Source organism: Salmo salar, chromosome ssa27, assembly GCF_905237065.1.
Source record: "Salmo salar chromosome ssa27, Ssal_v3.1, whole genome shotgun sequence".
Lineage (NCBI taxonomy): Eukaryota > Metazoa > Chordata > Actinopteri > Salmoniformes > Salmonidae > Salmo > Salmo salar.
Window position 1 is genome coordinate 30,907,064 of NC_059468.1, and position 23,573 is coordinate 30,930,636.

Below are 23,573 nucleotides of genomic sequence, written 5' to 3' on the forward strand. Positions count from 1 at the left end.
ACCCCCCAGAACCGCTAGTGGCCTCCTGGTGGAGAGTTCCATTGCACCATAGCATACAGATCAGTGATGGGACAGTGATCTAGCCATTTGTAATACATCTTAAAGCACCAGGATACACTGTGTCCAGAGTATTTAAGGTACTTGCTGAGGCCTGCATATACAAAATATCACCATAATCCAGTACTGATTTAAAAAAAAAAAGTAAATTTAACAAGATCTTTTCTGACTAACATTGAAAAGCACGATTTGTTCCTAAAATAAATCAAATCTAATTTTATTTGTCATATGCGCCGAATACAACCTTACAGTGAAATGCTTACTACAAGCCCTTAACCAACATTACAGTTAAGAAAAATACCTTAAAAAATCAGAAATAAAGTAACAAATAATTAAAGAGCAACAGTGAAATAATAGCGAGGCTACATACAAATAGCGAGGCTATATACAGGGGGTACCAGTACAGAGTCAATATGCGTGGGCAACGGTTAGCCGAGGTAATTGAGGTTATATATACATGTTGGTATAGTTATTAAAGTGACTTATGCATAGATAATAACAAAGAGCAGCAGCAGCGTAAAGAGGGGGGTGGGGGCAATGCAGGTAGTCTGGGTACCCATTTGATTAGATGTTCAGTAATCTTATGGCTTGGGGGTAGAAGCTGTTTAGAAGCTTCTTGGACCTAGACTTGGCGCTCCGGTACCACTTGCTGTGTGGTAGCAGAGAGAACAGTCTATGACTAGGGTGGCTGGAATCTTTGACAATTTTTTGGTCCTTCCTCTGACACTGCCTGGTATAGAGGTCCTGGATGGCAGGAAGCTTGGCCCCAGGGATGTACTGGGCCATGCGCACTACCCTCTGTAGTGCCTTGCGGTCGGAAGCTGAGCAGTTGCCATAACAGGCAGTGATGCAACCAGTCAGGATGCTCTCGATGGTACAGCTGTAGAACCTTTTGAGGATCTGAGGACCCATGCCAAATCTTTTCATTCTCCTGAGGGGAATAGATTTTGTCGTGCCTTTTTCACAACTATCTTGGTGTGCTTGGACCATGTTAGTTCGTTGGTGATTTGGCCAACAAGGAACTTGAAGCTCACAACCTGCTCCTCTACAACCCCGTCGATGAGAATGGGGGCATGCTCGGTCCTCCTTTTCCTGTAGTCCACAATCATGTCCTTAGTCTTGATCACGTTGAGGGAGAGGTTGTTGTTCTGTCCCCGTCGATGAGATTGGGGGCGTGCTTGGTCTTCTTTTTCCTGTAGTCCACATTGATCTCCTTAGTCTTGATCACGTTGAGGGAGAGGTTGTTGTCCTGGCACCACAAGGCCAGGTCAACTTCAGTTTCAATGTGCTGTTTAAAATTCAGCTTTTCATCTAACCAAATCCCAAGATACTTATAGGAGGTGACCCTATCAATTTGCCATCTTTTTATAGTTGAAATCTGCCAGTGATTCCATCTGTTCACTTTCAGGGAAGAGAAACCATAAATGTTATTTTCCTTGCATTAAGCACAAGTTTAAATTCAAAAAGCTGCCTAGATACAATTTGAAAAGCTGCCTAGTTACAGAGTTACACCCAACCAAAAGCATATTTAGTTAGAGTTACACCCAACTAGACGGAGAACGGTCCACAGTCCCTTCCCCGATTTCATTACGGGGGACAATAATACTGTTTTCTGGGTGCCAGGTGCTTCTCCTATGGGATCAGGGAGGGGGCCAGCACTGCTCTCGTCTCTGGGGTGGCCAAGCTGGGTGGAGGGCACACACTGTTTATCACAGGACAGGCTGCAGCCCAAAGTAAGAGAGCGTGTGTGTGTGTGTGTATACGTAACAAGAGGGTTGTATTGGGGCTCTGAGTGGCGCAGCGGTCTAAGGCACTGCATCTCAGTGCAAGAGGTGTCCCTACTTCAAATTCAGGCTGAATCATATCCGGCAGTGATTGGGAGTCCCATGGGTGGCGCACAATTGGCCCAGCGTCGTCCGGGTTTAGCCGGGGTAGGCCATCATTGTAAATAAGAATTTGTTCTTAATTGATTTGCCTAGTTAAATTAAGGTAAAATAAAAATTGGTTAGAACATTTTTCTCTACTTTTTCTCTACTTTTTTTTACTACCCATGCCCAGGATGATGCTGTGTCGTATGGCTATGTCTAGGTCTATGGGCAGTGTTTTCATCACCATAAATAGTGACTCAAATATTTGTCAAACACCTATTTTTCAGTGGCAATTGATGAGACTATAACTGACTAAATAGAGACAGAATAACCTATAACTAAACAAAAATGAGGACCGGAGGAGACTAAATTATCTCTGTGACTAAAACCTGACTACTGAGTGAACAGGACAAGAGTTTTTGAAGAGATTGAGAGCTTTTCAGTGATAAGCACAAATAATATTTGTAGCACAGATGTGAAATGCAGTTCTGTTTAGCAATGGGAAAGATGCGCCTCACCTGGCACAGACAGTCTATCAGCATGAACAGAGAAATCCCCTAAAAAATCCATCAGTAAAAGCTAGCTTTTCCTTTGGATGTGTCTCAATCCACCGCATCTGCCAATGTTGCACTTCCTCATCTGCGGTGAAAGCTGACAGAGCTAGAGCATCTGCAGTGAAAGGCGACAGAGCTATTGATGGACGTATACAGTACCAGTCAAAAGTTTGGACATACCTACTCATTCAAGGGTTTTTCTTTATTTTTACTATTTTCAACATTGTAGAATAATAGTGAAGAGATCAAAACTACGAAATAACACATATGGAATCATGTACTAACCCAAAAAGGCTTTAAACAAATCAAAATATATTTATATTTTATATTCTTTCAAGTAGCCACCGTCTGCCTTGATGACAGCTTTGCTCACTCTTGGCATCCATTTTTCAAATCAAAATGTTAATCACATTTTTTTTATACTTCAAGGGGTCTTAAAATTCAAAATCAATTAGCAAAATTATCCTTGGTATGACTTTCTTAAAACAATTCCATATAGCTTAGTAGCCAAGTCTCCCTCTTTACCGCTGAGAAAATGGCGTGATTCTAGCTATTACCATTAAAAAGATATGAACCATAATATCGGCGCTGTGTTTTTTTTCTTTCTGTCATGCATTGGCAGGCTGCATGTTACATTCACAAAGCATATTGCGGGCCATTCTAAAACAACGCTACTTGCAGACCGCACCATTAACCATTTGTTAAGGCTACAACTTGTTCAGTCATGTTACCTCATTAGCTAGCTACAGCCTGGGGTGTGTTCAGCAGGACGCAATGTTTTCGAACGTTCAGATAGAAATATTCTATGTAGAACAAACATGCCTCTCTGACATGTTGAATAAGGAATAACGGCTCTCTTCATGGAATTTCTACCTGCAACATTCAAGAATGTTTTGCAACTGAATGCGGCCCTGGTAACATTTCCAGTAGCCTATATGCAAACATTTTGTGGCACAGAAAGAAAGGAAAATAGATAGCAAACAGTGTATTGACTAAATCCCTCTTTCCACTACATTATATCTTTATTTTGAGTTAATGTGGACCATGTGACTCAGACTTGAGCACTAGGATCAGGACTTCAGCCATAGGAACTCGTAAGTCAACTCATGACTCGACCATTGGTGACTCCGACTTGGACTCGGACTCGAGCACACAGGACTTGGGACGCGATTTGGACTCGAAGTTTAGTGACTCGACCTGATCTCTCTTTTGACGAACATATCAAAAATATTTCTAGAACAATTTTCTTCCATCTTTGTAACATTGCAAAAAAATCTGAAACTTTTTGTCCAAAAAAGCTAATCCATGCTTTTGTCACTTCTAGATTAGACTACTTGTTACATCTGCTCCTGCCATGCCCTCTACTTCTCATTCTGTCTCCCTAACCTGCCGCCACTCCCTTTTCCCTTGCCTGACGCTGTTTTCCTCTCCGCTACAGTTCTGCCGGCTCTGACTTTGGCCCGTCTCCAGTCCCACGTCTCGTCAGTCCTGCTACTCTGTCCTGGACCCATCACTCCACTGCGTCTTTGGATTCCTCTCCAGACCTGCTTACCCAGTCCCAACTCCCCTCGCTCCAGTCTCTGCCTCCGCACCTGGCTTCCTGCAACCCGACCGAGCTTCCCCTGGCCTGCACCCCGTCTTCCCCCTGTGTTTCAATAAATACCTTGGTTACCTCATCCCAGTCTCTTCGTCTGAGTCTGCTCTTGGGTTCACCTGTTCCGCTCCCCGTGACAGTACGATCTGGCCAAGATATGAACACAGCGGACTCAGATCCTCTCCACCAAACCCTCGCCAGCCAAGGCGCCCAGCTCGAGCAACAAGATCAAGCCCTGAAAACCCTTCTGGAGCACGTCAAGGAGTTTTCACAGAGCCTTTCTGACCTGAAGGGCCGAACCTTCGCCCAGCCCCGAGTCCCTCTCCTCTGCCCCGTGAGCCGTTTGTTCCGACCCCCGAGCGTTACGATGGGACCTCGGAGCTTCCAAGGCCTTTTTGGTACAATGTTCACTAGTATACGTGCAACAGCTCTACGCTTATGCTAGCATACGTGCCAAGATTTCCTTCCTGATCGGCAGCTTCTGTGGAGCAACGCTTTCCTGGGCCACGGCGGTATGGGGGAGACAGTCCCCCATCTGCTCCTCCTACTCCAGCTTCACAGAGGAGATGAGGAGAGTCTTCGACCCCCCCCGTCTGCGGTAGGGAAGACGCTAAACGACTCCTGTCCCTCCGTCAAGGCTCCCATAGTGTCGCTGCGATGGCGATCGAGTTTTGCACCCTTGCCACTGATAGCGGCTGGAATGAGGAGGCCCTTCAGTGAGAGGGCAGGTAGGGTTGCATGCCCCATCACTACATCTGCTTCCTCCCCCGACTGCCTCCCTTCCTATAAGTCTCTTCCTGAACCCATGCAGCTTGGCCGGGCCTGTCTCTCACGTGAGGAGAGGCAGCGGCGAATCAGCACTAGGAGCTGCCTATACTGTGGCCAGGTTGGTCGCTTTGTCTCCACTTGTTGGCTCAGCAGTTGTGGGGGATATACTGTTGAGCCAAATCGCCGGCCAATCTCCCCCAGACCCTTGCTAGACGGCACCCTTGTGTGGCAGAGCCAGGCTTTTCCTCTGCCTGCCCTCATCGACTCGGGCGTCGATGAGAGTTTACCTGGACCGAGGTGTCATTATCCAGTTGGGCCTGGACACTGTTCCACTTGATTCACCCCTCGATGCCAATGCTCTCAACAGTCAACTCCTTGCCTGTGTCTGTGAGAACTGTCCCTGTCATCCTGTGTCTCTCTGGGAATCACCAGGAAAGAATCAGTCTCCACATAATTGACTGCCCTCGCTCTCCCCTGGTCCTGGGCCATCCTTGGTTAAAGCTGCACAATCCACAGATCGATTGGACCACCGGAAAGGTAACCACTTGGAGTACATTCTGTCACTCAAATTGTCATTCTGCCCTTCCCCCTGCCTTGTCTGTGCCCCAGTCCATTCCAGAACCTCTGGACCTGTCATCAGTTCCTCTCGGGTATCACGATCTAGCGCCTGTGCTCAGCAAGCACCACGCCCTGTTGCTGCCACCTCATCGGCCGTACGACTGTGCCATTGACCTCCAGCCTGGAGCTCCTCTCCCCTGTAGCCAGTTGTATAACTTCTCTATTCCCGAGCAGGAGGCTATGGAGGGGTACATCCAGGATTCCCTGGCTGCAGGACATATCACGCCTTCTGAATAACATCACTGTGAAGAACAAGTATCCCTTGCCACTCATCAGTTCTGCTTTTTCCCCCCTCCATGGTGCCATGGTGTTCACCAAACTCGACCTCCGGAATGCCTACCACCTTGTCCGCATCAGATAGGGGGACGAGTGGAAAATTGCATTCAACACACCACTTGGACACTGAGTATTTGGTCATGCCTTTTGGTCTCACTAACGCCCCTGCTGTTTTCCAGAGCCTAGTCGATGTACTGAGGGATGTGATTGGACACTTAGTTTTTGTCTATGTGGATGACATTCAGATTTTTTTGAAGGACTCTGAGGCTCACCAGAAACACGTTCGCCAAGTTCTCCAACGGCTGTTGGAGAATAAGCTTTTTGTTAAAGCTGAAAAATGTGACTTCCATGCTTCCTCTGTGCCTTTCCTGGGTTACATTATTGCACAGGGACGGTTACGCATGGATCCCACCAAGGTCAGGGCAGTCAGAGTGGCCTGCGCCCTGAAACCTGAAGCAGCTACAGTGTTTCCTGGGGTTTGCAATTTTTTACAGAGGATTCATCTGCCACTACAGCCGTCTGGCAGCACCTCTCACCACTCTCACATCCACCTCCACTCCGTTCCAATGAACCCCTGAAGCAGAGGCAGCTTTCCTGGAACTCGAGCGCCGCTTCACTTCCGCTCCAGTCCTCACTCAGCCAGACCCAGAACTCCAGTTCATTGTGGAGGTGGATGCTTCCGACACCGGGGTAGGTGCTGTTCTGTCTCAACGTTCCCCCTCTGATCAGAAGCTCCACCCATGTGAAATCTTTTCCCGTAAGCTCTCACCTGCGAGAATTTTTTTACATCGGTAACCGGGAACTCCTGGCAGTGATGCTAGCTCTTGAGGAATGGCGTCACTGGCTAGAGGGTTCTATTCTCCCCTTCATCGTGTGGACGGACCACAAAAACCTGTCCTACATCCAGACCACCAAGCGTCTGAATTCCCGGCAAGCCAGTGGGCATTGTTCTTCGGGAGATTCAACTTCATACTCACTTATCACCCCGGTTCTAGGAATACCAAGCCTGACACCCTCTCCTGCCAGTTCACCGCCAACAACACTGGTTCTGAGCCAGAAGCCATTGTGCCATCCACCTGCATTGTTGCCGCCGTCTCCTGGGAGTCCTGCATTCGCCAGAATCAGCAGAACCTGCCTGACCCGGGAATGGTCCTAGAAATGCTCTGTTTGTTCCAGATTCAGTTTGCTCCGATGTTCTTTAGTGGGCCCATTCTATTCACCTGACCTGTCATCTGGGTATGAACTGGACCCTCGCCTTCCTTCGTCAGCGCTTTTGGTGGTCCACCATGGAGAGAGATGTCCGGGAGTTTGTCTCAGCCTGCTCGGTCTGTGCCTGGAATAAGACCTCCACTAAACCCACATCCGGCCTGCTTTGCCCTCTTCCCATACCCAGTCACCTCTGGTCACACATAGCTCTGGACTTTGTCACTGGCCTTCCCCCATCCAACGATAACTCAGTCATCCTCACCATAATTTACAGATTTTCCAAAGCAGCTCACTTCATTCCCCTCTCCAAGCTTCTGTCCTCTAGGGAGACTGCGGACCTGCTGGTGTCCCATGTGTTTCGTCTGCATGGCATTCCTACTGACATAATTTCCGACAGGAGTCCCCAGTTCACATCCCAGGTATGGAGATCCTTCTGTTCAGCACTGGGTATCAATGTCAGTCTTTCATCTGGATATCACCCCCAGATCAACGGCCAGACCGAACGGGCCAACCAGGAGATGGAGACTGCCCTACGCTGCGCGACTTCGGCAAACCCTTCCTCCTGGAGTCCTCAGCAACCCTGGGTGGAATATGTCCACAACACCCTAACCAACACCTTGTCAGGTATGTCACCCTTCGAGTGTGCTCTGGGTTATCAACCCCCCTTTTTCCCCACACAAGAGGTTGTAGTGGCAGTTCTCAGTCCATGACCATATGCTCCGTTGTCATCGCACCTGGAAGAAGGCCCTTCCTGTAACCCTTGTATATAACCAAGTTATCATTACTCATTGTGTATTATTATATGTTTTACTTTTCTATTATTTCTATATTTTCTTTCTCTACATTTTTGGGAAGTGCCCGTAAAGGCTGAGTTTGCCTAGATGCTGGCGAACTGAACGAGTGTGCTCACATACAGTGCATTTGGAATGTATTCAGACCCCTTCCCTTTTCCCACATTTTGTTACGTTACAGCCTTATTCTAAAATGTATTAAAGTGTTTTTTTCCCCCTCAATCTACACACAATACCCAATCATGACAAAGCAAAAACAGGTTTTTAGAAATGTTTGCTAATTTACTAAAATTAAAAAACAGAAATACCTTATTTACATAACTATTCAGACCCTTTGCGATGAGACTTGAAATTGAGCTCAGGTGCATCCTGTTTACGTTGATCATCCTTGAGATGTTTCTACAACTTTATTAGAGTCCACCTGTGGTAAATTAAATTCAATTTGATTTGGAAAGGCACACACCTCTCTATATAGGGTCCCACAGTTGACAGTGCATGTCAGAGCAAAAACCAAGCCATGAGGTCGAAGGAATTGTCTGTAGAGCTCAGAGACAGGATTGTGTCGAGACACAGATCTGGGGAAGGATACCAAAAATGTCTGCAGCATTGAAGGTCCCCAAGAACACAGTGGCCTCCATCATTCTTAAATGGAAGAAGTTTGGAAACACCAAGACTCTTCCAAGAGCTAACCGCCTGGCCAAATTGAGCAAAAAGACTCGAGGCTGTAATCACTGCCAAAGGTGCTTCAATAAAGTACTGCGTAAAGGGTCTGAATACTTACAGTTTGTAACTGTGATATTTTAGTTTTTATTTGTAATAAATTTGCAAAAATTGAAGGGGTCTGAATACTTTCCGAATGCACTGTACGCCCTGCTAACGAGGGAAAATTGCCTTCAAACACTTAAAAGACACACCTTATCCCCTCAGCCCTAAAATGAAGTGGACACTTCTGATGACGTCTGACGAGTATACACTTGCAGGGCAAGGGGTGAGGGAGGAAGGAATGATTTTTAAATGGACCACCCTTGGCCGGAAATTCATCACTCATTCATCCCACGATGATTGTGTTTTCAGCCACCTGTAGCTTGTTGGTGCTTTATATGTGCTACAGTCAATTATGAGTGCATGTTTACTTATATTAAGTATATAATTATTAATATACACCTAATGTATGATAGCTAGCAAATTAATTAGCTGACTAACGTTAGCTTGCCTAGCTGGAACTTCTGAAGAATACAAATATTTGATTTCTACAATTTCCAAAAGATAACCAAACAAAAACATATTTACTTTTTACAAGACGTGTTTGTGCCGTCATGTGCATTAGTAGCACCATTTTTAACTTATTTGCATTCGTTTTAACTTACACTTGTATGTTGACTTCTCCATTGATGTTGTTTTTAAGTTTTCGCAGACTTTTCTTAGCGGATGTACAATCGTCGCGAATTGAATTATGGGGAGTTTCAGGCCCCGGAGTGAACATAATTGTACACACGCAAAGCCGACTAAAAACGAGAGCTGAGGGGCTTATGTTGCAAACTTCTCTTGCTTAGCTAATCATTTGGACCACCCTCCAAGATGGCGACGGGGATTCCCCCAAGGGCATAAGGCGAGGATAAGTGGATGAGGGTGTGTCTTTTAAGTGTTTGGCCCGCAACCTAAATCTTCAAGTAGCAACCTATTATACATTATTTTCCTCGCTACACCTAGAATATTTTACGGCATTTCAATTATATATCACTAATTCACTATCTCAGTACTCTGGATAGGCCTAATAAATCAGAGGAAAGATAACTATGTCTTCTTCATCAGTGTTTGTTTGTCCTTCAATATGTAGCCTATTACATGCCTTCCCGTCCTTTGAGGTTTATGCATGTAATTACATGCCCTCTGTTACATGCTCTCTCCACTTCGTGTCATCCCTTACTAATGAAAGGGGGAGCCCCATAGTTGGATAGTGGAACTGTAAATATGATATTAATCAGGAGAGGATTATAGGAGGAAATGGGCTAATACTTCCTCATCTGTCATCATGCCTTACGCCACAGTTACAGATCATATTGCCAAGAACGGACATTACTTTCCTCTTTGGTATTGCATGCCCCCATGTATGAGGGAGGTGGGGGAGGTAGAAAACAAATACTTTGAAACTTGCTGTATAGCCTATTAAAGTGATCTTTGTTCTGTTTGCCAAATTGCCAAGCAGACTAATCATGAGTGTACAGGTGATTCTATATTTTGTATGATCAATGGCAGCAACCTGGAATGGTTGTAATCACCATGCTTATTTAACATCTTTGGGTTTTGTAAGCTTTTCTATGACAGGCAGCCCAACTCTGATATTTTTCCCACTAATTGGTCTTTTGACCAATCACAACAGATCTTTTCACATCAGAGATTTTTGAAATATGATCTGATTAGTCAAAAGACCAATTACTGAAAAATAGACAGAATTGAGCCGCCTGTCTAAACGCAGCCTATGATGCCCCATTGTACATTTGAAATGAAATCCGCTGCACTCCCTGTGCAATTAATTAGATGTTTGTGTTATCATTGCTCTCGGGTGAGTTGAGCTCGCTATTGAAAATGTAACCAAAACTCCTTGAAGTGACTTGAACCAGGCGGTGAGTGGGCGGAGTCATCCATGTAAACATTTGCCTTATCAGGTTTCCGTACGATGTCGTGGCGTTTCCTCTTCTGCTGAGTTCGTGTTGCTAGCTAGCGATCTACCACCAACACCACTGCTTTGATACACATTATCACCTAAGTGTTACAGTTAGGATCTTTTTATTGAATAAATCAAAATGAGACGAGCAGGTTTGGGTAAGACTCATGCCCCCCCCGTTTTAAATAGAGGACGTTCATTCAATAGCTAAAGTTACCAGTCTAGTTAGCTAGCTAACAGTATACATTTTAACGAAATAAAGCCTCTGTGTCAAGCTAGCTGGCTAACTTTACTACATCAGGACAGCATTAGCTATAAATAGCGAACTGTCTTAGCTTGCTAATCATGTTACCTACAGGCCTTCGTATATAGGTAACGTTTGCTAACGAAAACGTTTATTCTTAGTTAGCGACCCAGTCAGCTCATTGGGTTTGTTCATTGTGTCACAGGCGAAGGAGGACCTCCTGAAAATTATGTGGCCAGTGGATACAGCGCGTACGAAGAGGAAAATGAACACTTACAAGAGGGTCTGAGAGCCAAAGTCAGCGCCTTGAAGCATGTTAGTATTTCGTGTTCACAGAGTTCTCCAGTAACTGTGTCATGTTGTTATTCATTCCTTTGGTAACACTAATGTTCGTTCTGCCACAGCTGTCAATAGATATCGGAACAGAAGTGAAATACCAGAATAACATGTTGGACGATATGGTAAGCAAGTGACATGTTCAGTCATGCTTATTATATAGGCTACTAGGCTTTGGCCCCATAGCTAGCTATATGATTAAATTGAAGATTGTGGTAATCAACATTGACGATATATCGTGAAATACAAGACGATATATGGTCATGTGCAAGACTATTCGAACTTGACAAATCAAAACTGTGCAGTTTTATCAGTTAGGCTGTATCAGTGTCTAAATGAATGAACTAATGCTTATTTTTGCCACATTATTTAATGAGAATGTGACTACTGTATAATATTGTAAATAAACACAAATTGCACAGTGGCATGATTGTCATTAAAGGCGCAAAACGATTATATCGTATTTTGCTATATTTTGAGTAGCATATTGTAGAAGAGGTTTGGAGTAGAATAGGTCTCCCCAAATATTACCCACTCCTATAGGTTACTCTACATAATTACTCAACTCAAGAAGCATTCACACAAATCTTCTTTATCTATACCCTCTTCTACCAGATTGCACAATCCATTAAAAGCTTAGTTGGCATCCATAACAGGTCACAATATTGCTCAACAGATAGGGTAAAACCATATATGACTTCAATCACTTTTTGACAGCATCCCTTTAGATTTGAACAAAACCTTCCATACATTTTTGCCCATTGTAAAAGTGCTCAGAAAGTGACTTTTTGGACCTGAATGCCAAAACATTCAGGAGATGGAGGCACTCAAAGTTGACCCATTGTGCATACCCCACCATACTATCATGAGACGTGTCTTCATCACTGCAAAAGATAAGTTGAGTTTGCAGCAATTTAAAAGTGTATAAACAGGTTTGTGATACTACTTAATTATTTATACATTATTTTTGAATAAGTGTTATTTTAACCTTTAACGTCAATTATATATATATATATATATATATATAAAAAAAACTAAACTCATATTCGCACATGTTGTAGCTTAAACCCTACTTTACATCTGAGGTGTTTGTGTTGTGCCCGCCATCGTTTGAGACACGTTCTTGAATACAGAGTGGGTGCCATTTCAACTTCTAATTACTATCACAAAGATGGCCGCCGGTCCACCCACTGTCGAATGTTAACTTAAATGGTCATGTCTACTCTATTATTTCTATGATTTGAATCGGTTACCTATGGAGGACTGACAGTATCATTTCAAACAGATATTCCCATTCAAGTCAACATTCTCTGATTTGTGGACATTTATAAGCCAAAACATGACACCCAGCCTGTCTCAACCAATGGCGGGAACAACACACAACCTCAGATGTAAAATAGGGTCTAAGCTACAGCATATGCTAATATGAAGGGGAAAAAAATTGGAGTTCACGCGTTTATGTAATTGACGTTTAAGGTTCAATTACATTAAACTTTTTTTTCAGGAAATGTAAGAAATAGTTTGACAACCCAGTTTCTCAACCGTTTATATTTTCCAGTGATGAAGACATGGCTGTTTCATGGTATGCAAAATATAACTTTCAGCACTGTTAGCGCTTGAATGTTTTGGCATTCAGGTCCAAAGTCACTTTCTGAGCACTTCTACAATGGGCAAATATGTATGGAAGGGTTCGTTCAAATCATAAAGGGTGCTGTCAAAAAGTGATTGAATTCAAATGGATTTACCCTATTACACATTTCAGAGCAATTCAAATCAGGACGGCAAAACATGTCACTGGATGTTTTGTTATTTTTCCTCCTAACAGGACTCAGACTTTGACTCAACGGGAGGTTTGCTGGGGGCCACCATAGGGAGAGTGAAGCAGCTTTCCAGGGGAAGCCAGACCAAGCTCCTGTGCTACATGCTGTCCTTCTGCTTCTTGGTCTTCACCATCCTTTACTGGTTTATCAAACTGAGGTGATGTGTTACAGGAGGCCCTGGCTTTTCCCTCCCTGCCTCGTGTTTCCTTCCCCAGTCTGTGCCATGCGTGCACCTCTGCATCAGAAGACCAGGAAGATGACAATGAGACTGCTTAATGTTTAAGACTCCCCCAAATCAATGACAATGTGCAATAGGGAATAATTAAAAATGTCTTAATTTTAGACAACCCTGATGGAATGAGTACACTGCCATACGTTTGTAATGTTAATGAGTCCCTTAACGATGATGAACAGGATGAGTGATCTATTGCATCAACAAATCTGGCAAGGCTAAGCAGTAACACATGTTACACAGGCAGCCCAATTCTGATCTTTTTCCCAATCACATTTTTCAGAGCTGATTAGTGAAAAAAGATTGGAATTGGGTTGGCTGTCAGAGGTTTCTTGATCCAATGTGAGACTGATTTAACATTTGATCAATACAGTGTCCAACAATCGAGTTCCACTATAAGCAAACATCTTGTTTATTTGTTTTGAGGAATAAATTAGGGTGCTCACTCACTTCAAACATTTCCTGTCCCATCTACAGAGACTGTTCATCTCCACTGCACACTGTTCTCCCATTAACTGATGTAAAATGTTTTATATGTAAATAAACATGATGTTTTGAATTTGACGCTCCAGAGAGTTTGTTTTTCTAGAAGTCACAAAAGATTGAGGTATATAGCTTTTCGTTTATTTTACACAACGGTTCATTGTATTCCATCTACAAAAACTTGATCTTATACATTGATTACAAATCCCCTCCACAAACAAATTCACAACTACTGTAGGACCGCCGTTTTCAATTGTCATAAAGAAATTAATGGAACAAAATCTTAGCCATGTTTTCCAAGAATGGAAACATGGAGGCACTATTTGAACAACATTCCTGGCTGGCCCTGTAGTACAGTGCATGAATAGTGGTTAAATTGATGAACAAATTATAATCTTAAACTGCAATTCTGATGTGTGCATTAAATTCCAGAAAATGGTTCCACTCACTCCCCTTCATGGACTGGATAGGTGCAAGCAATATGGCATCACTTCCACCTATCCAGTCATTATAGAGAAGCATATGAATGGTAACAATGTTCTGGATTGAGGTGCAGCACAAGGGAAAGCCATACTGGCACATCACTTCTTGGGTGGGGCCTTGGGTAGGGTGTCCATGTACTTGCAGATGATCGACAGCATGACCTCATCAGCGCCTCCTCCAATGGACAGTAACCTGGCATCTCTGCGTATTTAAACAAGACAAAAAGAAAAATCGACAAATGAACACAGATCATTCAATGGCAGCTATTTCCTCAGCCGCATTCTTAAAAACCATGAAAGCCACATGAATTTTGTCAATGAAGTGCGACAATAGGGACTCGTTTCTGATTAAATGCCTGAATTATGTTTAATTTCTTGAGCAAAATTACCAATCTGAATATCCAGAATGTTTGTGGAATTAACTAGTATTGAAAGTCAACTCTTTGCAGTGAAAAAACAGCACCGTTGCTTAACTGTATTGACTCAAATGGTAGCTCAACTGTTTATGAACTTTCCGTACATGAATCCTTACACTATCCATCTGCATATACATAGTATTTGTATATAGCAAGGTTCTGTGGATGTGATGAAACAGAGACCTTTTAACTGACTCAGACAGTGGCAGTAAGACCTGCCCTTTGACCCCCAGATGCCCATCATAATATGTCTCAAATGGCACCCTATTCCCTATATAGTCCACTACTTTTAACCAGGGCCCATCAGGTTCTGGCCAAAGTAGTGCACTAATAGGGAATAGGGTGCCATTTAGGATGCAAGACCATATAATGTCTTCATTTGCCACGCCACTGGGTGTCACTGTAATTAGACTACAGTAGTATCAACAGTGGTTGATTAGTGTACTACTGTAAGAAGTAGAGGCCTGAATGTTTGTTAACTATATTTTATACATTAATAAATATATGAATGAATGATAAAATATACATTATATAAAGTTCATGAATAGTTAGCAAACTAAATATTTAGTAATGTTTATGACAAGTTTATAAGCAGAACTTGTAACATTCACAATGTGTCGCAGAGTTTATTCAGTGCTTTAACGAAGGAGCTTGCTCCAAAACACATCTGCAATAAACATCATTGAAAGGAACTAAGCTGCTGTCCTGAACCTCCTTTTAGGAGTTTCTTCTTCTCTACTCACCTGTAAAACCTGCTGACCAGGACATCGCTGGTGAAGCCCATTCCTCCCCAGTACTGCAGGCAGCTGTCCCCCACCTCCCTGGACAGACGGCCTGCCTTCAGCTTAGCCATGGACGCCAGCTTAGTCACATCGTTGCCCTTGATGTACAGAGCTGGGGATGGGAGACACAGGGAAGAGGTTGATGCCAAGATTTAGGACGTGTTTCCCTCAAGTCCTAAACTGATATTATATAATATCAGTATATATATATATACATATATATATATATATATATATATATATATATATAAATAAAGGTATTTTGAATAAGTAGGTCACGACATTCAAACTACTTTGTGATAAATAATCTCATATATATATATATATATGAGATTATTTATCACAAAGTAGTTTGAATGTCGTGACCTACTTATTCAAAATACTTTTAGTTAAGTAAACTATATTTTTGTTAAGGGTAGTTTTAGCTAACCTTTACTTCTTCCAGTGTGAAGTAATTGATAGCATGGTAAACTGTATTTTCAGAGTAGCTTCCCTAACACGTATCTGGTTGGTATCGGTCTTATTTCCAGTGTTTATGTTTGATGTCTTTAATGTATCCACAAGGCCAAGCTGCAAACAACATTTCCCCATAGAAATCAGTAATTGTCTGAGTTGGTCCTCACCATATTCCCTATGTAGTGCACTACATTGACCATTGCTCTTTGGGTCCTGGTCAAAAGTAATGCACCACATAGGGAATGGAGTGCCATTTGGGATGCAGTCATTATCTTATCTTGAGCAGACCCACCTGTGGAGCGATGGAGGAGGGAACGCAGCAGCTCGATCTCTGTCTCCAGCTCAGCCAGTCTGAAGTGGACTGACTGGTGGTAGAGAACAGGCATCTTGAAGATCTTCCTCTGTCTGGTGTACTGAATGGTCTCCTGGATGATGTTGTCCATCATAGTTAGAACTGAAGGGGAAATAAACGGTAGTATTGAGAATTATTTTGTTTACAAGCCAACGTCAAGTTCGAGTTATGTGTAACTGCGCAACCCCACACCAACAAGCTCTGTAGTTGCAGGATAGCTAACGCTAAATGACCATGAAAACATGCAAGCCTGATGGCTATAGTTATGTTTAACCTGTTATGGATAGGGGGCAGTATTTTCACAGCCGGATAAAAAAACGTACCCGATTTAATCTGATTATTACTCCTGCCCAGAAACTAGAATATGCATATAATTATTAGCTTTGGATAGAAAACACTCCAAAGTTTCTAAAACTGTTTGAATGGTGTCTGTGAGTATAACAGAACTCATTTGGCAGGCCAAAACCTGAGAAGATTCTGTACAGGAAGTACCCTGTCTGACCATTTCTTGGCCTTCTTTGCCATCTCTATCCATTACAGAGGATCTCTGCTGTTACGTGATACTTCCTACGGCTCCAATGGGCTCTCAGAAGGCGGCAAAAAGCTGAATCGTGGCTTTGCAGGCTCTGGTTGAAACAAAGTAGCGCGTTTGGGTAGTGGCTGGTTACAGTACTGTGAGACTCAGGCGCGTGCCCGCGTCGACAGAATGCTTTGTTTTTTTCCCTCTGTTTACCTAAACGCAGATTCCCGGTCGGAATATTATCGCTTTTATACGAGAAAAATGGCATAAAAATGGATTTTAAACAGCGGTTGACATGCTTCGAAGTACGGTAATGGAATATTTAGAAATCTTTTGTCACGAATTGCGCCATGCTCGTGACCCTTATTTACACTTTGGATAGTGTCTAGAACGCACAAACAAAACGCCGCTATTTGGATATAACGATGGATTATTTTGGACCAAACCAACATTTGTTATTGAAGTAGCAGTCCTGGGAGTGCATTCTGACGAAGACAACAAAGGTAATCAAACTTTTGTAATAGTAAATCGGAGTTTGGTCAGGGCTAAACTTGGTCGGTGTCTAAATGGCTAGCCGTGATGGCTGGGCTATCTACTGAGAATATTGCAAAATGTGCTTTCACCGAAAAGCTATTTTAAAATCGGACATATCGAGTGCATAGAGGAGTTCTGTATCTATAATTCTTAAAATAATTGTTATGTTTTTTGTGAACGTTTATCGTGAGTAATTTAGTAAATTCACCGGATGTTTGCGGGGGGTATGCTAGTTCTGAACGTCACATGCTAATGTAAAAAAGCTGGTTTTTTATATAAATATGAACTTGATTGAACAAAACATGCATGCATCGTATAACATAATGTCCTAGGGTTGTCATCTGATGAAGATCATCAAAGGTTAGTGCTGCATTTAGCTGTGGTTTGGGTTTATGTGGCATTATATGCTAGCTTGAAAAATGGGTGTCTGATTATTTCTGGCTGGGTACTCTGCTGACATAATGTAATGTTTTGCTTTCGCTGTAAAGCCTTTTTGAAATCGGACAGTGTGGTTAGATTAACGAGAGTCTTGTCTTTAAAATGCTGTAAAATAGTCATATGTTTGAAAAATGGAAGTTTTCGGATTTTAGAGGAGTTTGTATTTCGCGCCACGCCCATCATTGGATATTGGAGCAGGTGTTCCGCTAGCGGAACGTCTAGATGTAAGAGGTTAACAAGTATATTATTCTTCTGGCTTTATCTAGCTCTATTTGTGATATTTTACCTTGGCTGGCTGGCTGGCTTGCTAGGTAATCAATCTATGATAACATCTGAGATGACCATCTGATTATATGTTTGTTTACTTGCATGAGCTGCATTTGAAGTTGTGTGTGATCGTATCCACTGCTACGTAAACAAAGGGCTTTCTGATTCCGAACTGCACGCGCAACTTTTCATGCCGTGGGCTAAACCGGCATGGCCGCTTGTTAAACAAAAGGGGGGTGGGGGCAAAAGACACTACAGAGTTGATAAATATTAACAATTGAAATGCTAACCCTTTGCACATGAACGCTCACTCATTCGGGAACAATTGCAATCAATATATATATTTACGCTCAGTGTGTAGTCGGGATCCTTGTTGGAGAGCTCGCTCTCTCTCTCTCTCTCTCTCTCTCTCTCTCTCTCTCTCTCTCTCTCTCAGCGACATTCGTTCATGTTGTTATAGAATGGATGTTTCGTCGGTCTTCGCGTTCAATGATACCGAATTCCTAGCTGCAGACTAGTAATAAATATCAAAGACTTATTATTCTGTTGGTATCGATAGTCTAAAAACTTAACCTCATGGTATGGTTAACCTGTTAGGGCTAGGGGGCAGTATTGACACGGCTGGATAAAAAACATACCCGATTTAATCTGGTTACCACTCCTACCCAGTAACTAGAATATGCATATACTTATTACATATGGATAGAAAACACCCTAAATTTTCTAAAACTGTTTGAATGGTGTCTGTGAGTATAACAGAACTCAAATGGCAGGTCAAAACCTGAGAGATTCCTTTACAGGAAGTGGCCTGTCTGACCATTTCTTGAACTTCTTTTCCATCTCTATCATTTACTAAGGATCTCTGCTCTAACGTGACACTTCCCACGTCGTCCATAGGCGCTCAGAGCCCGGGAAAAAACTGAATGTCGTCATTCCAGCCCCAGGCTGAAACACATTATCGCCTTTCTCAAGTGGCCGATCAAGGGACTCTGGGCTTATGCGCGTGACCCGACCGCCCCCACCTTTGGGATTTTTTCCTCTGTTTGCCGAAAAGGAGATTCCCTGTCGGAATATTATCGCTTTTCTACGAGAAAAATGGCGTAAAAATTGATTTTAAACAGCGGTTGACATGCTTCGAAGTACGGTAATGGAATATTTAGAATTTTATTGTCACGAATTGCGCCATGCGCGCGACACTTCTTTACTATTTCGGATAGTGTCTGGAACGCACGAACAAAACGCCGCTATTCAGATATAACGATGGATTATTTTGGACCAAACCAACATTTGTTATTGAAGTAGCAGTCCTGGGTGTGCATTCTGACGAAGACAACAAAAGGTAATCAAACTTTTATAATAGTAAATATGATTATGGTGAGTGCTAAACTTGCCGGGTGTCTAAATAGCGAGCCCGTGATGCCTGGGCTATGTACTTAGAATATTGCAAAATGTGCTTTCACCAAAAAGCTATTTTAAAATCGGACATATCGAGTGCATAGAGGAGGTCTGTATCTATAATTCTTAAAATAATTGTTATGCGATTTTCAAAACCTTAAAAATCCTATTACTTCAATTTCTCAAACATATGACTATTTTACAGCTATTTAAAGACAAGACTCTCGTTAATCTAACCACACTGTCCGATTTCAAAAAGGCTTTACAACGAAAGCAAAACATTAGATTATGTCAGCAGAGTACCAAGCCAGAAATAATCAGACACCCATTTTTCAAGCCAGCATATAATGTCACCAAAACCCAGAAGACAGCTAAATGCAGCACTCACCTTTGATGATCTTCATCAGATGACAACCCTAGGACATTATGTTATACAATACATGCATGTTTTGTTCAATCAAGTTCATATTTATATCAAAAACCAGCTTTTTACATTAGCATGTGACGTTCAGAACTAGCATACCCCCCGCAAACTTCCGGGGAATTCGCTAACATTTTACTAAATTACTCACGATAAACGTTCACAAAAAGCATAACAATTATTTTAAGAATTATAGATACAGACCTCCTCTATGCACTCGATATGTCCGATTTTAAAATAGCTTTTTGGTGAAAGCACATTTTGCAATATTCTAAGTACATAGCCCAGGCATCACGGGCTCGCTTATTTAGACACCCGGCAAGTTTAGCACTCACCATAATCATATTTACTATTATAAAAGTTTGATTACCTTTTGTTGTCTTCGTCAGAATGCACACCCAGGACTGCTACTTCAATAACAAATGTTGGTTTGGTCCAAAATAATCCATCGTTATATCCGAATAGCGGCATTTTGTTCGTGCGTTCCAGACACTATCCGAAATAGTAAAGAAGTGTCGCGCGCATGGCGCAATTCGTGACAATAAAATTCTAAATATTCCATTACCGTACTTCGAAGCATGTCAACCGCTGTTTAAAATCAATTTTTACGCCATTTATCTCGTAGAAAAGCGATAATATTCCGACCGGGAATCTGCAATAAACTAAACAGCCGAATGAAAATACTCCACGGGGGCTAATCGCGCACGCGCCTCACTCCATTGTCACCTAATGGCCCACTTGAATAAGATGATAATCTGTTTCAGCCTGAGGCTGCCTCGTCAACCTTCATGATTTTCCCGCGTCCTGAGAGCCTATTGGAGCCCTGGGAATTGTCACGTTACAGCTAAGATCCTTACTTTTCAATAAACAGATGCAAGACGCACGACTCCTTGTCAGACAGGCCACTTCCTGCATGAAACCTTGTCAGGTTTTTGCCTGCCATAGGAGTTCTGTTATACTCACAGACACCATTCAAACAGTTTTAGAAACTTCAGGGTGTTTTCTATCCAAACCTGAACAATAATATGCATATTCTAGCTTCTGAGTTGGTGTAGGAGGCAGTTAAAAATGGGCACATATTTTTTCCAAAATTCTCAATACTGCCCCCTAGCCCAAACAGGTTAACTTGGAAGTGGGTGGATGATACAAATTGATGGAGTCATATAGTGATTCATCAGTGTGGGTATGTGTAACTGTGTGTGTGTTTGTGTGACAACCCCAGGAAGTGTAGCTGCTGCTTTTGCAACAGCTAATGGGAATCATTATAAAATACAACAAAAAAATACCAAAAAGGCTAACAACCTACTCAGACTGACTGTTATCAAGCCCAGACTAAATTAACTGGGATATAACAAGCAGGAAGCTTTCAAGAACTTCCCGTCAACATCAATGAGATATTCCAGCTTATTTATTTGCTAAAGACCTTTTATTTACACTGGCTGACATGCAGAAACCCCTTTGAATGACTCATGATAAAAAACTAAATGTGTTTCAAGTCTTTGGGCTACAGAAATTCTTTGGGAGAGGGAGAGAGGAAGGGAACAGGACGGAATAGGAGATGTGTACTTACTGTTGCCACACGCCCAAAGTCTCTCTTCCTGGAACTGAAGCATTTGATAAGTGAAGCCCATCCCCTCCTGACCAATGAGGTTCTTGCAAGGCACACGCACGTCATCGAAGAAGACCTCTGCCGTGTCGGAAGACCTCATCCCCATCTTGTCGATCTTGCGGGCGATGTGAACCCCTGTGAGGGACAGCAGAGAGAGGCGTCATCATGTGTGTCTTGGCTGGGATACCAGAGGCCATCCGGTAGCTCCCTAATGGAGTCTTAACAAATTATAACAACACTGTCTGGAGATTATAATAATCCCTTGGTCTTGGACATTGGCTTCTGCACAGAACACTGAAAATGTTGTGAGTAATCAGAGGTATTACTAAAATGTGAATATAAATGTAATCATCTATAGTTGATAGATCCCAACTTGAGATCGGCTTAATGCATGTATCGATGTGAGATGGAGAGCAGCAGGTAGCCTAGCAGTTAAGAGCCTTCCGGCAGGTACCGAAAGGTCGCTTTAGTCGAATCCCAGAGCCGACTAGGTGAAAAGTCGATGTGCCCTTGAGCAAGGCACTTAACCCTAAAATGGGAGTTTAGCACAAATTCTAACAGAATCTCAAATTAGGATTTGGCCCTCAACAATAGCCCGCGTTCAATTTCAGAAAATAAGGTCAATCACTGGAGATGAAGCTATTGACTATTGGAGAGTTTCTGTAGACTACGTATATATAATTGTGTCTCACCAGGAGAGTTCATAGGCAGACAGATGAGGGACTTGTTCTTGTGAGACGGACCGTTACTGGTGTTGGCCAGGAGACACATCCAGTCAGCCTGGGTTCCGTTAGTGGTCCACATCTTACCACCGTTCACCACATACTCATCCCCTTCACGCACCGCGTTCGTCTTGATGGCTGGGGGGGGGAGAAAGAGAGAGAAAAAAAAATAGGACTTGTTCTGTAGAACAACCTTTTCTAAACAACTGTGGCCCACCCCTGTCCTAACACACAGCCCAAAAGGAATCACACTATGGGGAACGCTGCTGTAGTTTGAGATACAATTTCCATGAGGACAGATCTATAGTATAAAAAAATATCCAGAAATGTTCCATACTCACAAAAAGCGTATTTATCTCAAATGTTGTGCACAATTTTGTTTACATCCCTCTTAGTGAGCATTTCTCCTTTGCCAAGATAATCCATCCACCTGACAGGTGTGGCATATCAAGAAGCTGATTAAACAGCATGATCATTACACAGGTGCACCTTGTGCTGGGTACAATAAAAGGACACCCTAAAATGTGCAGTTTTGTCACACAACACAATGCCACAGATGTCTACATTTTGAGGGAACACGCAGTTGGCATGCTGACTGCAGGAATGTCCACCAGATTTGTTGCCAGAGAATTGAATGTTAATTTCTCTACCACGTCATTTTAGAGAATTTGGCAGTACGCCTAACCGGCCTCACAACTGCAGACCACGTGTAACCATGTAAGCCCAGGACCTCCACATCGGATTCTTCACCTGCAGGATCATCTGAGACCAGCCACTCGGACCGCTGATGAAACTGAGAAGTATTTCTGTCTGTAATAAAGCCCTTTTGTGGGGAAAAAATAATTCTGATGGGCTGGGCCTGGCTCCCCAGTGGGTGGGCCTATGCCCTCCCAGACCCACCCATGGCTGTGCACCTGCCCAGTCATGTGAAATCCATAGATTAGGGCCTAATGAATGTATTTCAATTGACTGATTTCCTCATATGAACTGTAACTCAGTAAAATGTTTGAAATTGTTGTATATTACATTTATATTTTTCTTCAGTATAGATTCAACCACAGGAAGATTTCTTCTTGAGCGGATGGTCAGTGTGCCGGAACATAAATACAAATAAATTGTAGACTTTTTTGTAAAACATTTCAAACCCTGCTTACATTTGTATACAATCACATATACACTATAAATACACAAAAGTATGTGGACACCCCTTCAAATTAGTGGATTCGGCTACTTCAGCCACACCTGTTGCTGACAGGTGTATAAAGTCAAGCACACAGCCATGCAATCTCCATAGACAAACATTGGCAGTAGAGTGGCCTTACTGAAGAGCTCAGTGACTTTCAACGTGGCTTCGTCATAGGATGCCACCTTTCCAACAAGTCAGTTTGTCAAATTTCTGTCCTGCTAGAGCTTCCCCTGTCAACTTTAAGTGCTGTTGTCATACTTACTACTGAGTTCCAAACTGCCTCTGGAGGCAATGTCAGCATTAAGAACTGTTCGTCAGAAGCATCATTAAATGGGTTTCCATGGTCGAGCAGCCAAACACAAGCCTAAGATCACCACGCGCAATGCCAAGTGTCGGCTGGAATGGTGTAAAGCTCGCCGCCATTGGACTCTGGAGCAGTGGAAACGTGTTCTCTGGAGTGATGAATCACGCTTCCCTATTT

The 23,573-nt window shown here is 42.8% G+C and overlaps 2 protein-coding genes across 2 annotated transcripts in view; one reads left to right on the top strand and one right to left on the bottom strand.

Moving 5' to 3' along the window:
- Window positions 1-10,475: 10,475 nt before the first annotated feature.
- Window positions 10,476-13,584, top strand: bet1 (Bet1 golgi vesicular membrane trafficking protein). Its single transcript, NM_001141539.1, has 4 exons — window positions 10,476-10,555; window positions 10,847-10,956; window positions 11,046-11,102; window positions 12,803-13,584. The coding sequence occupies exons 1-4, from the start codon at window positions 10,537-10,539 to the stop codon at window positions 12,956-12,958; spliced, it is 342 nt and encodes a 113-aa protein (NP_001135011.1). The 5' UTR covers window positions 10,476-10,536; the 3' UTR covers window positions 12,959-13,584.
- A 55-nt stretch (window positions 13,585-13,639) lies between these two features.
- Window positions 13,640-23,573, bottom strand: part of zgc:85777 (isovaleryl Coenzyme A dehydrogenase) — a 49,998-nt gene continuing 40,064 nt past the window's right edge. The window contains 5 exon segments of the mRNA NM_001141719.1: window positions 13,640-14,196; window positions 15,154-15,304; window positions 15,941-16,102; window positions 21,146-21,319; window positions 21,877-22,044. Of these exon segments, the coding sequence (NP_001135191.1) occupies window positions 14,094-14,196; window positions 15,154-15,304; window positions 15,941-16,102; window positions 21,146-21,319; window positions 21,877-22,044 (758 nt within the window). The 3' untranslated portion in view covers window positions 13,640-14,093.

Bases quoted from the DNA above. Each gene is read 5' to 3' on its own strand.
- bet1 (NM_001141539.1), top strand. The intron at 10,957-11,045 runs GTTAGTATTTCG...GTTCTGCCACAG, and splicing joins AAGTCAGCGCCTTGAAGCAT to CTGTCAATAGATATCGGAAC. The intron at 11,103-12,802 runs GTAAGCAAGTGA...TCCTCCTAACAG, and splicing joins ATAACATGTTGGACGATATG to GACTCAGACTTTGACTCAAC.